Source organism: Cnephaeus nilssonii (assembly GCF_951640355.1).
Source record: "Cnephaeus nilssonii genome assembly, chromosome: 2".
NCBI classification, from domain to species: Eukaryota; Metazoa; Chordata; class Mammalia; order Chiroptera; family Vespertilionidae; genus Cnephaeus; species Cnephaeus nilssonii.
Window position 1 is genome coordinate 28,674,311 of NC_137073.1, and position 12,063 is coordinate 28,686,373.

General features: G+C 38.9%; 1 protein-coding gene across 2 annotated transcripts in view; it reads left to right on the plus strand.

The window, feature by feature from the left end:
- Nucleotides 1-2,748, plus strand: part of RABGEF1 (RAB guanine nucleotide exchange factor 1) — a 65,580-nt gene extending 62,832 nt beyond the window's left edge. For both annotated transcript variants that reach the window (XM_079799761.1, XM_079799762.1), the window contains exon 9: nt 53-2,748. In XM_079799761.1, coding sequence (XP_079655887.1) covers nt 53-451 — 399 coding nt within the window. In that variant the 3' untranslated portion in view covers nt 452-2,748. The remainder of the gene's footprint in view (nt 1-52) is intronic.
- The last annotated feature ends 9,315 nt before the right edge of the window (nt 2,749-12,063 follow it).

A 12,063-nucleotide genomic window follows, 5' to 3' on the forward strand; every position in this document is an offset into this window, starting at 1 on the left:
ATATCTGTGGCTTTGCTCATATGATTATAATAACATTCTCTTCTTTTCGTAGTGCTGTGCTGTGACTTTCATTGAGAAGTTAGACGCTCAGTCTTTGAATTTAAGTCAGGAAGACTTTGATCGATACATGTCTGGCCAGACTTCTCCCAGAAAGCAAGAATCTGAGAATTGGTCTCCTGATGCTTGTTTAGGTGTTAAGCAAATGTATAAGAACTTGGATCTCCTGTCTCAATTGAATGAACGACAGGAAAGGATTATGAATGAAGCCAAGAAACTTGAAAAAGACCTAATAGATTGGACAGATGGAATTGCAAAAAAGGTTCAAGACATTGTTGAGAAATGTCCACTTGAAATTAAGCCCCCAAATCAGTCTTTAGCAGCTATTGACTCTGAAAATGTTGAAAATGATAAACTTCCTCCACCATTGCAACCTCAAGTTTATGCAGGATGATGAAAATGTACAGATAGTATTTATTTGAGCCTAAATTGTAGCTAGTCCTTACTACAGTCCACTGACTGAGATTAGAATATAACTTAATTGCTTCTAAGTGTCAGAACATTTTTCAAGGTACAGTTTGTGGGGATTGTTTTTGTTTTGTTTTCCTGACAGGGGAAGTTTAGTAAATAATAAAGTACTATTTATTTGAGTTACTGAAATAGATTCATTTAAGGCTTGTGTGAAATTTTTGTCTAAATCTATTTTTTCTCCACGATTTTCCTATGTGCTTCCACGTGGTATTCAATGTGGTTTAGATTTGGGTAAATAATTGCCTCGTAAAGGGTAAAACAAATGAATGCTACAAAATGTATGTTTAAGGGAATTCAATGGTACCACTATTCTATAATTTAAAATAATTTTATAATTGTAAAGATAGAAGATATATTGATAAGTAAGTATATAAAATTGTAAATATGTAAAAAAAAGGAATGGTGTGTGCTGTGCATGGCATTTCATATGTTCATTTTTTGGGTTTAAAGTGTTGTATTGAATGTTTGCCTTTAACACCATTTTACTTGGTTTGTGCCACTAAACTGAATGTAAAAGTTTTTAGACATACTTCTCTTAAAATGTTGGCTCAATTTTTGACACTATGGTAACCTTGATTTTTTTAAAATATATTTTATTGATTTTTCACAGAGAGGAAGGGAGAGGGAGAGAGAGTTAGAAACATCGATGAGAGAGAAACATCAATCAGCTGCCTCCTGCACACCCCCTACTGCAACCAAGGTACATGCCCTTGACCGAAATCGAACCTGGGACCCTTGAGTCTGCAGGCCGACGCTCTGTCCACCGAGCCAAACCAGTTAGGGCATGGTAACCCTGATTTTAAGATCCTGTATAGTCAGAGACTATGACACCACTGAGGTTCAGGATAATTTTAAGTTTATAAATTCACTGTTCAGTATACTCAGTTGAAGGCTTTGAGCCATGCTTCTCTCACCTCTTTCCTCTATCCATTCAGCAAATATTTATCGAGTTTATTGATGTAAAGGAGACCTTGCTCTGCGTCAAAGGACAGCAGGGTCCAGGACTCTGCTGATGAGAGCTGACGGGGAGCTCTTAGAGCTATAAAGTGCAGGTGGTACCTTTTGCCTTCATAGTGTACTTTTGACTTTGTGGACAACCCAGGCACATGTCATGTAAACCTCTTTTTGGGGTTCTCAACTTCAGCACTATTGACATTTGGGGCCTGAGGAGTTTTTGTTGTGAGGCTGCAACATCCCTAGCCTCTATACCCACTAGTTGCTAGTAGCACCCCTCTCCCCGTCCCGCCCCCCCCCCCCCCCGCCTCCAAAGTTGTGAAAAATCATCGTAGACATTGCCAAATGTTACCGGGGGCGGGGAGCAAAATTGCCCCCAATTAAGAACCACTGGTCTATATTGTAAGCAAGTTAGTTCTCCTGGTGGTTAATATGCTGTAACCAAAGAATATTGCATGAGTGCACACCATACTGTTAACTGACCTCTCTCCCAGGGAGGCTTTACAGTCAGCAGTCATTTCTACAAATTATCAGTGTACCTGTGAAATTGTGAGTAAATCCCAGGGCACCATTCTTGAACAAGATCACATCACACAAGCAGTAAAGAAAATGTCCTTTGTTTTCCCAATATCTTGCTAATAATGTACCACAAATTTGTAGTCAATTACAAATTTTGAAATAAAACTAGGGTGCGTATAAAACATTTTACCCTTAAATTTACATATAAAATCCGTCAAGTTGACAAGTCTATTGTCATAAAGCATTGAAGACATGAGTCAGCTGATCACCAAGTTCCTATGGAATGAAATGAGTTGCTGTCAAATATGAATGAGAACTTGCTCTTAGAAACGTGGGTCCAAACGATTTTCACACAAAGCTTTTCTCTGTTTTACTGTTTTATTTTCTATGTACTTTCTAGGTGCTAACCCAGATATGCACACTCTTAATTCTCCTGGGAATATATAGTTCTTTTAGTCATTGTACATTATGTCTGTTAAATGAAATGTGTATATCAGCCTCCCACTAAAGCAGTCTTTTGATTTCTTACGTATCTTAAAGCAATGTGTTGAATTGACTTGTTTGTATATATCATATTGGTTGAATTCTTCAGATGTGGACTCTTGCCTTAGGTAGAGGCTTATATTTCTCTTAAGCATCAATACTATGGCCAGAGTTTCTGTTTTCTCAACCAGAAAGTATTGCTATTTCATGTACTACAAATGTGATTGGAATAAACCTTGGGAACAGAAGTCCTTATCAATAAAATTTCATGATCCATTCCTTTTCCAAACTGATTTTTGGTTCTTCATCTTAGGAAAATATACACTATTAATGTTTTTCACATTAAAAAGGTTTTCCTTTTAAGCCACAGACATCATTGTCATACTTTGAAAAATTAGAGACATCCAGTGGGGGGGAAAATAGCAAGAGAAGGATGTTTGTTATCACTACATTTAATGCTGTTCTGAAAGTTTCATCCAAGATACTCAGTCTTCAAGCAGAAATAAAGATAGAGGGGAAAGGAGTTAGTCTAATATAGAGCTGTTATAACCTGGTGGTTGAGGACATGAACTTGAGCTAGAAGGCTTGAATTTGGTTTTGAATTTTGACTCTGCCACTTACCTTACAGCTCTTTGACCTTGGGCAAGTCTCTTGTGTTTCATACACTTCATCTGTGAAGTGGTATAATAATAGTACAAGCTTCAAGGGGTTATTGTAAGGATTAAATGACTCAGAACACTACATAGCAATGCTAAGTGCTCAAGTGATAGCTATTATTTGTAGGTGATTTTTCTATGTAGAAAACCTAAGAGAATTAATTGATATTGAAACTATTATTAAATTTCACTGAAGTTATGAGACATGAAATGTTAAAATAGCCATTAAAAGTAACTGTACAAAATGACTTTTCTTATCTCCTTACTAGTCACTTAGCAAATATAATGGGAAAAATTTATTCATAATAGATACACATATAAATCACCTGGAAGTAACAAGAGCTTTTGGGATTTATATGAAAAGAAATTACAAAATTGAGTAAGAAACAAAAGAATAGAGAGAAATACACAGGGCCTCTGTGGTTGCATAGGGTCCTGTGCTCAGAAGTTCCCTGTGCTAGGGCTTTATGTTTTGTCTGCCATCTTGAAATTCTTTATTTTATACTTGAATTTGTGCTTTTAAGTGAAGTGTGATGGGACAATGAAGCATGGTGGCAGGGTGATGGGATAAGGGCTGGAAACCTCCTCCTATCACCCCACAGGATGGCTTCTTGGTCTCCCCACTCCCACCCTGTGGCCAGTCTAACCAGGGCCTGGACACTCAGATTTAGTTGGGGCTGAGCGTGCATACCTGTGGTGTCTTGGGGCAAAGCTTGATGGCACATGTGGATAGCTGGCTGGGAGCTGCATCTTGGTCAGTGGGGGGCAGGGACACATCTCCTGCTCACCCTTGATCTCGTGTGCTCTTTGGAGAAAAGGCTGAACCTAGGGCTGGGGATGGGGGAAAAATGGTGTGAGAAATATTTTTTATGGTCAGGAAGTAAGAAAGTAATTTAAGACTAATAGGAATATCTCAATAGGACCTGAATCAGCTTGAAAGGGTTCCCACTGGCCAAATCTGGGACAGTTTGAACAAAATAAACAGCATTTAATTGTGAAAAACATTAAGTAAATACTGTTGGGGTTTTTTCTTAATGAAAAAACACACACAAAACAACCTTCACATATTGGAGGTTACCTTTATACCAACCCATTTGGGAAGGACTATAGTTGACACCTAATTGATGGAGGAAAAGCCTTCTTCACAGAAAAATGCTTAGTAAATGTAGAAAAAATAATAGAATTTAAAAAATCATTGCTTTAGCCAGGTCAGGATAACTTTATTGGTGAAGAATTAACATCAGTCCTTCTCAAACTTTTCTAAACAGCTGAAGAGAAAAAAATTTCCTAATTCTTATGAGGCCTGAATTGCCCTGACACTAAACCTATATAGGGACACCAAGAAAAGAAAACTAGAGACCAATTTCCCTGATGAATATAGATGCAAAAAAATTCTCAACAAAGTATTAGCAAATATAATTCAACCACACACTAAAAGGATTATATTCCTGGAATGCAAGAAATTCAACATTTGATAATGCAATATCACATTAACAGAATGAAAGGGAAACAATATGATTCTCAATTGATATAGGACATTTTGTTAAATAACAAAATTGAAGGAAACTACCACAACATATTAAAGGGTAAAGTGTATATAAAAAAAATCCCAAAGCTAACACTACATGGTGAAAGACAAAACTTTTCCTCTAAGACTAGGAAGAAGACAAGGTTGCCTGTTTTCACCACTTCTATTCAAGATGACACAAGTTGGGATTATCTGGCAAGAATTTTAAAGACACTATCATTAAAAAAAAACAAAAAACATTAAGGAGAAAGATGAATGTGCTTGAAAAAAAAGCAGAAACCCCCAGCAAAATAATCAAAGATATAAAAAAGAAGCAAGCCCTAGTTGGTTTGGCTCGGTGGATAGAGCTATGGCCTGCAGATGGAAGGGTCCCAGGTTCGATTCCGGTAAAGGGCATGTACCTTGGTTGCGGGCACATCCCCAGTAAGGGGGTGTGCAGGAGGCAGCTGATCAATGTTTCTCTCTCATCGATGTTTCTAACTCTATCCCTCTCCCTCTCTGTAAAAAATCAATAAAATATATACTTTTAAAAAAAGAACCAAAAGGGAATGTTAGAACTGAAAATTATAATAACTGAATTTTTTTTAAAAAAACACCTCACTATTGGGCTCCATATCAGAATGGAAATGACAAAGGAATGAATTTGTGAACTAAAGATAGAAATAAATCTGATCAGCAGGGAGAAAATAGACTGAAATTAAAAACTGAATGTAGCCTTAGGAGGGATCGCTGGAACAATAATGAAAGTTCTAGCATTCTTGTCATTGGAGTCCCAGAAAGAGAAGGAAAGTACTATGGCTAAAAAAAATTTTAAATAAATAGTGGCTGAAAGTTGACCAAATTTGGCCAACAGCATAAATCTATAGATTCAAAAAGCTGCATGAACCCCAAACAGAAGGAACCCAATAAAACTATTCAAAGACATGTCACAAATTTCTCAAAATTAAAGACAAACAAAAAATCTTGAAAGTAGTAAGCAAGGACACGTTGCCTAGAGCAATGATTTAAATGACATTGGATTTCTAATTAGAAACCATGGAGGCCAGAAGGAAATGCTGACAAGGATGTGGAGAAAGTAGATCACTCGTACAGTCCTGATGGGAATCTAATGTGGTATAGCTACTCTGGGAAATAGTTTGGCTACTTCTTATAAAACTAAACATGTAATTATCATACAAATCCCACCAATTGCATTGTTGAACATTTATTTCATTTATCACAGAGAAATTAAAAATGTATGTTTTACACAAAAGCATGTATACAAATGTTCACAGCACCTTTATTTATGATAGCCCCACAGTGGAAACAATCCAGATATCCTGCAGCAGGTGAATAGTTAAACTGTGGGACAGTTATACAACAGAATACTACTCAATAAGAAGGAATAAGCTATTGGTACAATGTCTTGGATGTATCTTAAAGGATAAGCACTAAGTAAAAATCTTCAATCCCAAAAGGTTACATATTGTATGACCATATATATATATATATTTTAGAGGCCCGATGCACAAAGATTCTTGCAAGAATGGGCCTTCCTTCCCCTGGCTGCTGGCACCACCTTCACTCCAGCCCAGAGCTGCCTTTCTGCCTTCCCACACTGCCCAGTGGCCTGGAGCTGCTGGGGCGGTATGGAAGGCCTGCGTCATCACCATGGCGACGACACAAGTGTCCTGCCCTGCCCCCAGCTGCTCGGCAACTATGTATGCAAATCAACCCACCATCTTTGTTGGGTTAATTTGCATACGCACTCCTGATTGGCTGGTGGGCATCATGAAGGTACAGTCAATTTGCATGTTTCTCTTTTATTAGTGTAGATATCTATATAAAACAGTTATAGAGATGGAGAACAAATTAGTGGCTTACAGGGATTCAGAAAGGGTTGAGGAGGGAGCTGAATGTTGTTATAAAAGGGCAGCACAACGGTTCCTACTCATGTGAAATTGTTCTGCATCTTGACTATCATGGTGATTATACAAGTTTACACATGTAAACCACAAATGTTAAACCATAAATGACATTATGTAAAACTGGTGAAATCTGTATAAAATCAGTGTAAATTTCCTGGTTGTGGTATTGTACAATGTAAGATGTTACCATTGGGGGGACCTGGGAGAAAAGTACATGGATCTCTACCTATTATTTCTTACTCCTGCATGTGAATTGGCGTTTATCTTGAAATAAAAAGTTGGATTTTTAAAATCTATTAAATCATATGGAAACAACCCCGAGCCCGTCAAGTAATGAATGAATAGAAAAACAAAAAATGAAATTTTGGGGTGTGAATTAACCTTATTTATTTATTTTTTTGCTCTTTAAAAAAATTTTTTTCTTTATTGATTAAGGTATTACATATGTGTCCTTATCGCCCCATTGCCCCTTCACCCCCTCCCTCATGCCCTCACCCCCCTGGTGTCTGTGTCCATTGGTTAGGCTTATGTGCATGCATATAAGTCCTTTGGTTGATCTCTCCCCCATACCTTATTATCATTAGATTGAAGAAAAAGATTGCCCATGATCATATGGGTGATGTCCAAATCTTTATTAAATTTATTGGAGTAACATTGGTTAATAAAATCATATAGGTTTCAGATACGGATTTCTATGATACAAGATCTGTGTATTGCACTGTGCCTACCACCCAAAGTCAAATCACCTTCCATCACCATATATTGAACCCCCTTCACCCTCCCTACCCCCTTCCCTCTGGCAACCAACACACTACTGTTTGTGTCCACGAGTTTCAGTGTTATATCCCACATATGATGAAGTCATATGGTTCTTAGATTTTTCTGCCTGGCTTATGTCACTTAGCATAATATTCTCAAGGTCCATCCATGTTGTTGCAAATGGCAGTATTTCATCTTTTCTTATGGCTGAGTGGTATTCCCTCAAACAATGGAAAATTAATCAGCCATACAAAGAAGGAAATACTGATATACTCTATAACAGGGGTCCTCAAACTACGGCCCACGGGCCACATGCGGCCCGCCGAGGACATTTATCCGGCCCACTGGGTGTTTTTGCCACCGCTGCTGCCTGTCCTGCTTAGCAGCCAACTTAGCAGTGTGCATAGGAATTTGTTCATAGTGGTTTTTTTTAAACTATAGTCCGGCCCTCCAACCGTCTGAGGGACAGTGAACTGGCCCCCTGTTTAAAAAGTTTGAGGACCCCTGCTCTATAACAAGGATGACATTACACTAAGTGATAAAGAAGTAAAACAAAATACCACTTATATAAATAGAATCATGTAATGTATGATTCCATTTATATAAAACTAGAGGCCCAGTGCATGAATTCGTGCATGGGTGGGGTCCGGCTGGCCCAGCCCCAATTGGGGTGGATTGGGGCTGGGCCTGTCAGGAGGAGAAGATGGTGGGAGGTTGGCCGGCCAGCCAGCCCACCGGCCCACCCCGAATGGGGCCCGATCAGGGCTAGGCTAGCTGGGGGAAGGAGCTGTGGGTGATTGGCTGGCAGGCCCTGCCCCCGATTGGGGTTGGGGCGGCTGATCTGGGGTGGGGCCGGGTTGGGGGTGAGGCTTCAGGAGGTTGGTGGGCCAGCCCTGCCCCCTATTGGGGTGGGGGCTGCAATCAGGGGTGGGTGGCCAGGGGGAGAGGCTGCGAGCCTATTGTAATGGGGCAGGCTGATCAGGGGCGGGGCTGGCCAGGGGGGCGGAGGGAGCTCTTGATGGGGGTGGGAGAGTCCGATCAGGGGCAGGCTAGCAGGGGTGAGGGGCTGCAAGGTAGGCTGGCCGGCCCCACCCCCTGATCGGCTAGTTTGCTGGCCACAGTTGGTGTCATAGCAACAGGTCGTTACGGTCATTATGGCTGTTACGGTCGCTGGCTTTTTATATATATAAATGTACAAAATAGGCAAATCTATAGAGACAGAAAGTAGATTAGTGTGCCAGGGACTGGGTGGAGGAGAGCAAGGGGAGTGACTGCTAGTGAGTACAGGATGATAAAAATGTTCTGGAATTAAATAGTGATAATGGTTTTACAACATTGCGAATATACACAAAACGCTGAATTGTACACTTTATTTTTATTATTATTTTTTGGTATAGCAAAGGTGGAAATTTTACTGAAGAACAAGTACAGACTCCCACGTGGGGAAGGGCAAAGAATCTCACAGCACAGACTCGCACATGGGGATGCGGAAAAAGTCCCACAGAACAGACTCTCACGTGGGGAGGGAGAAAGAGTCCCTGAATTGCACACTTTAAAGAATGAATTTTGCCCTAACTGGTTTGGCTCAGTGGATAGAGCGTCGGCCTGAAGGGTCCCAGGTTCAATTCCGGTCAAGGGCACATGCCTGGGTTTTGTGCAGGAGGCAACCAATCAATGATTCTCTTCCATCACTGATGTTTCTATCTCTCTTTTCCTCTCCCTTCCTCTCTGAAATCAATAAAGAAAAAAAAAAAAGAATGAATTTTATGATGAGTTATATCTCTATAAAGCAATAAAATATCAAAATAGCTCATTGGTCGCATGTAAAATTTTTCAAACCACTTCTCCAGGCTGAATTATGGCATTGACTCTAAGACTGGTCTTTTCTTAAGGTTACTATTATGTAAAGTAGATGTGCTTTAAGGACAATACACTGTACATGATTTTAGCAGCTTTCCTTTTGTTTTCTTAAAAGTTCCCCAGGTGATTTTGCTAAGATATTTGTAGGAATAAACATTTACCAAAAAAAAAAATGTTATCAGGGTACAAATATAAAAGTACTTTTTCAAATAAAAAATTAGAAAACATTTTAATCGTTTAAAAATGCATAAAATTTAAAGGCCCTAGCTGGCTACTCAGTGGTTAGAGGGTAGGCCTGCGGATCAAAGGGTTCTAGGTTCGATTCTGATGAAGGGCATGTATTTTTTGTTTTTTAAGTGGGGAAATATTCTTTCTTTTTCTTTTTCTTTATTTTTATTTTATTGTTTAAAGTATTACAAATAGTAGTACATATGTCTCCTTTTTTTCCCCATTGATGATCCCCCAGCTTCCCCTACCCCCTGGCAAGGGGCATGTATCTTGGTTGCAGGCTCCTCCCTGGCCCAGGCCCTGGTCAGGGCTTATGCAGGAGGCAACCAATCGATGGGTCTCTCTCACATTGATGTTTCTCTTTCCCTCTCTCTTCCACTCTCCCTAAAAATCAGTGGAAAAATATTCTTGAGTGAGGAACAACAACAACAACAAATGTTTTTTACTTTTTGGCACAGTAATCTCATTTCTAGAAAGCAATGCTAAGAAAAGTAGTAAACGCAATAAAATTTTATGTAAAAATATTGACTACCAAAGTTGAAAATTTTCAGTGTAAATTGTTGTAGAGGGGAATGTTTAAATTGAAGGATAATTATGCAAAAAACTATCCTAGGATAATATTAAGCATAGTTCCAAATTTGTTTTAAAATCCCATTCAATGCTTAGGGGAAAAAAAGCCGGGGGGCGGGGGAGAGGGAAATAAATGCAGCAAAAAAAAAAAAAAAAAAAAAGAGAGAGAGAAATAAATGTAGCAAAATCTTACCAGTAGTTACCATTGGATTTGAGAATTGCAGGTGGTTTTAATTTTCCTTTTCAATATTTTCTAAAATTTTAAACTTAATCTAATATTATGGTTGTTTTATAACTAGAAAATCAGAAAAAATATTTTAAGACGATAAAACGAAAGCTATCCAAATTACTGTACAACACAGAATTAGAATATTACTCAGCAATAAAAAATAATGAAATCTTGCCATTTGTGACAATGTGGATGGACCTAGAGGGCATTATGCTAGGTGAAATAAGTCAGAGAAAGACAATACGGTATGGTTTCACTTAACATGTGAAATTTTAAAAATAAAACAAATGAACAAACCAAAGAAAACTAAAACAGAGCCCTAGAAACAAAGAACAAACTGATGGCTACCAGAGGGCAGAGGGTGGAAGAATGGGTAAAAAGGAGAAGGGGAATACAGTCAATAATAGTTTGATAACTTTGCATGGTGACAGATGGTTACTAGACTTAGTGTGGTGATCACCTTGTAAGGTATGTAAGTGTTGAATCACTATGTTGTACTCCTGAAACTAATATACTTTTTTTAAAAAATATATTTTATTGATTTTTTACAAAGAGGAAGAGAGAGGGATAGAGAGTTAGAAACATCGATGAGAGAGAAACATCGATCAGCTGCCTCCTGCACACCCCCCACTGGGGATGTGCCCGCAACCAAGGTACATGCCCTTGACCGGAATCGAACCTGGGACCCTTGAGTCTGCAGGCCGACGCTCTATCCACTGAGCCAAACCGGTTTTGGCTGAAACTAATATACTTTAATAAAAATTAAAATATATAAATAATTGCTAAATTAAGAAAAGTGACACAGCTGTCTCTGAGCAGAATTTCCTGGGCAACCTCTCTGCTTGCCAATGCAGAATGTGACCTTAGGGATAGGGTCGCCCCCTTGGAAAGTTCTGAGGCCTGCTTCTCTTTAAAAAAATAATGAGTTGTCTGCAGGGCTGGGTGTCTGGTTTAAATTTCCTCTACAGAAGTACACGCCTGCTGAACATGTGCCCTCTTAATAAAAAGTCAATGAAGCTGAAAGGTATCTAATTTTTTTGGATCTGGGTGGCAGCCAGAAGACTGGTAAGCATTCCTAAATCTGAAGGAATTTCACCTAAGCATTAAGATTTAACCTGAAGTTCTGGGGGCACCTACTTTGGGGTTAACAGGTGGGATGTGGGAGGTGTCTGATCATTTTCTCCTGGTTTGAAAAGTAAGACGGGTGGGTGGACGGGATTACTATTTGAAGTGGAATATTTCTCTTATCACTTTGTCAATAGTAGGGTCTCATTCTGAAAGCCCAGTCTATGTGTTTGGATCAACCAATCAAGTGGGAGCTGGGGTAGGTGGTCTGTTGAATGTTCTTTCTTTTACATTTTTTTATTTATTGATTTGAGAGAGAGAGAGAAACACATCAATTTGTTGTTCCACTTATTTATGCATTCAGTGGTTGATTCTTGAATGTGCCCTATCCGGGTTCTATAAGGACAATGCTCCAACCAACTGAGCTACTTGTCAGGACCAAATGTTCTTCCTTTAAATGCATATTAATTCTAAGCTGTGACGTGAAGTTTGTGCTTTTTTTTATTTTTATTTTGTTACAGCCCTACCACTTATGTATGTATCTCCAAGAGTATGATTAGATTAGCATGTTTTGGGATTTTTGTGTGATGGGATTATGCTGCAGTATATCTTTTTGTGATTTGCTTCCCCAGCATATTCCATCCTGAGGTTGAGCCCCACTGTTGTGTCAGCTGTTTTCAATCATTTTCACTGCTCTTTGGTATTCGATTACATATGAATATACCAAAATTTATTTTTACATTTTACTGTATAGGCATTTGCCCCCTCAATTCTTAG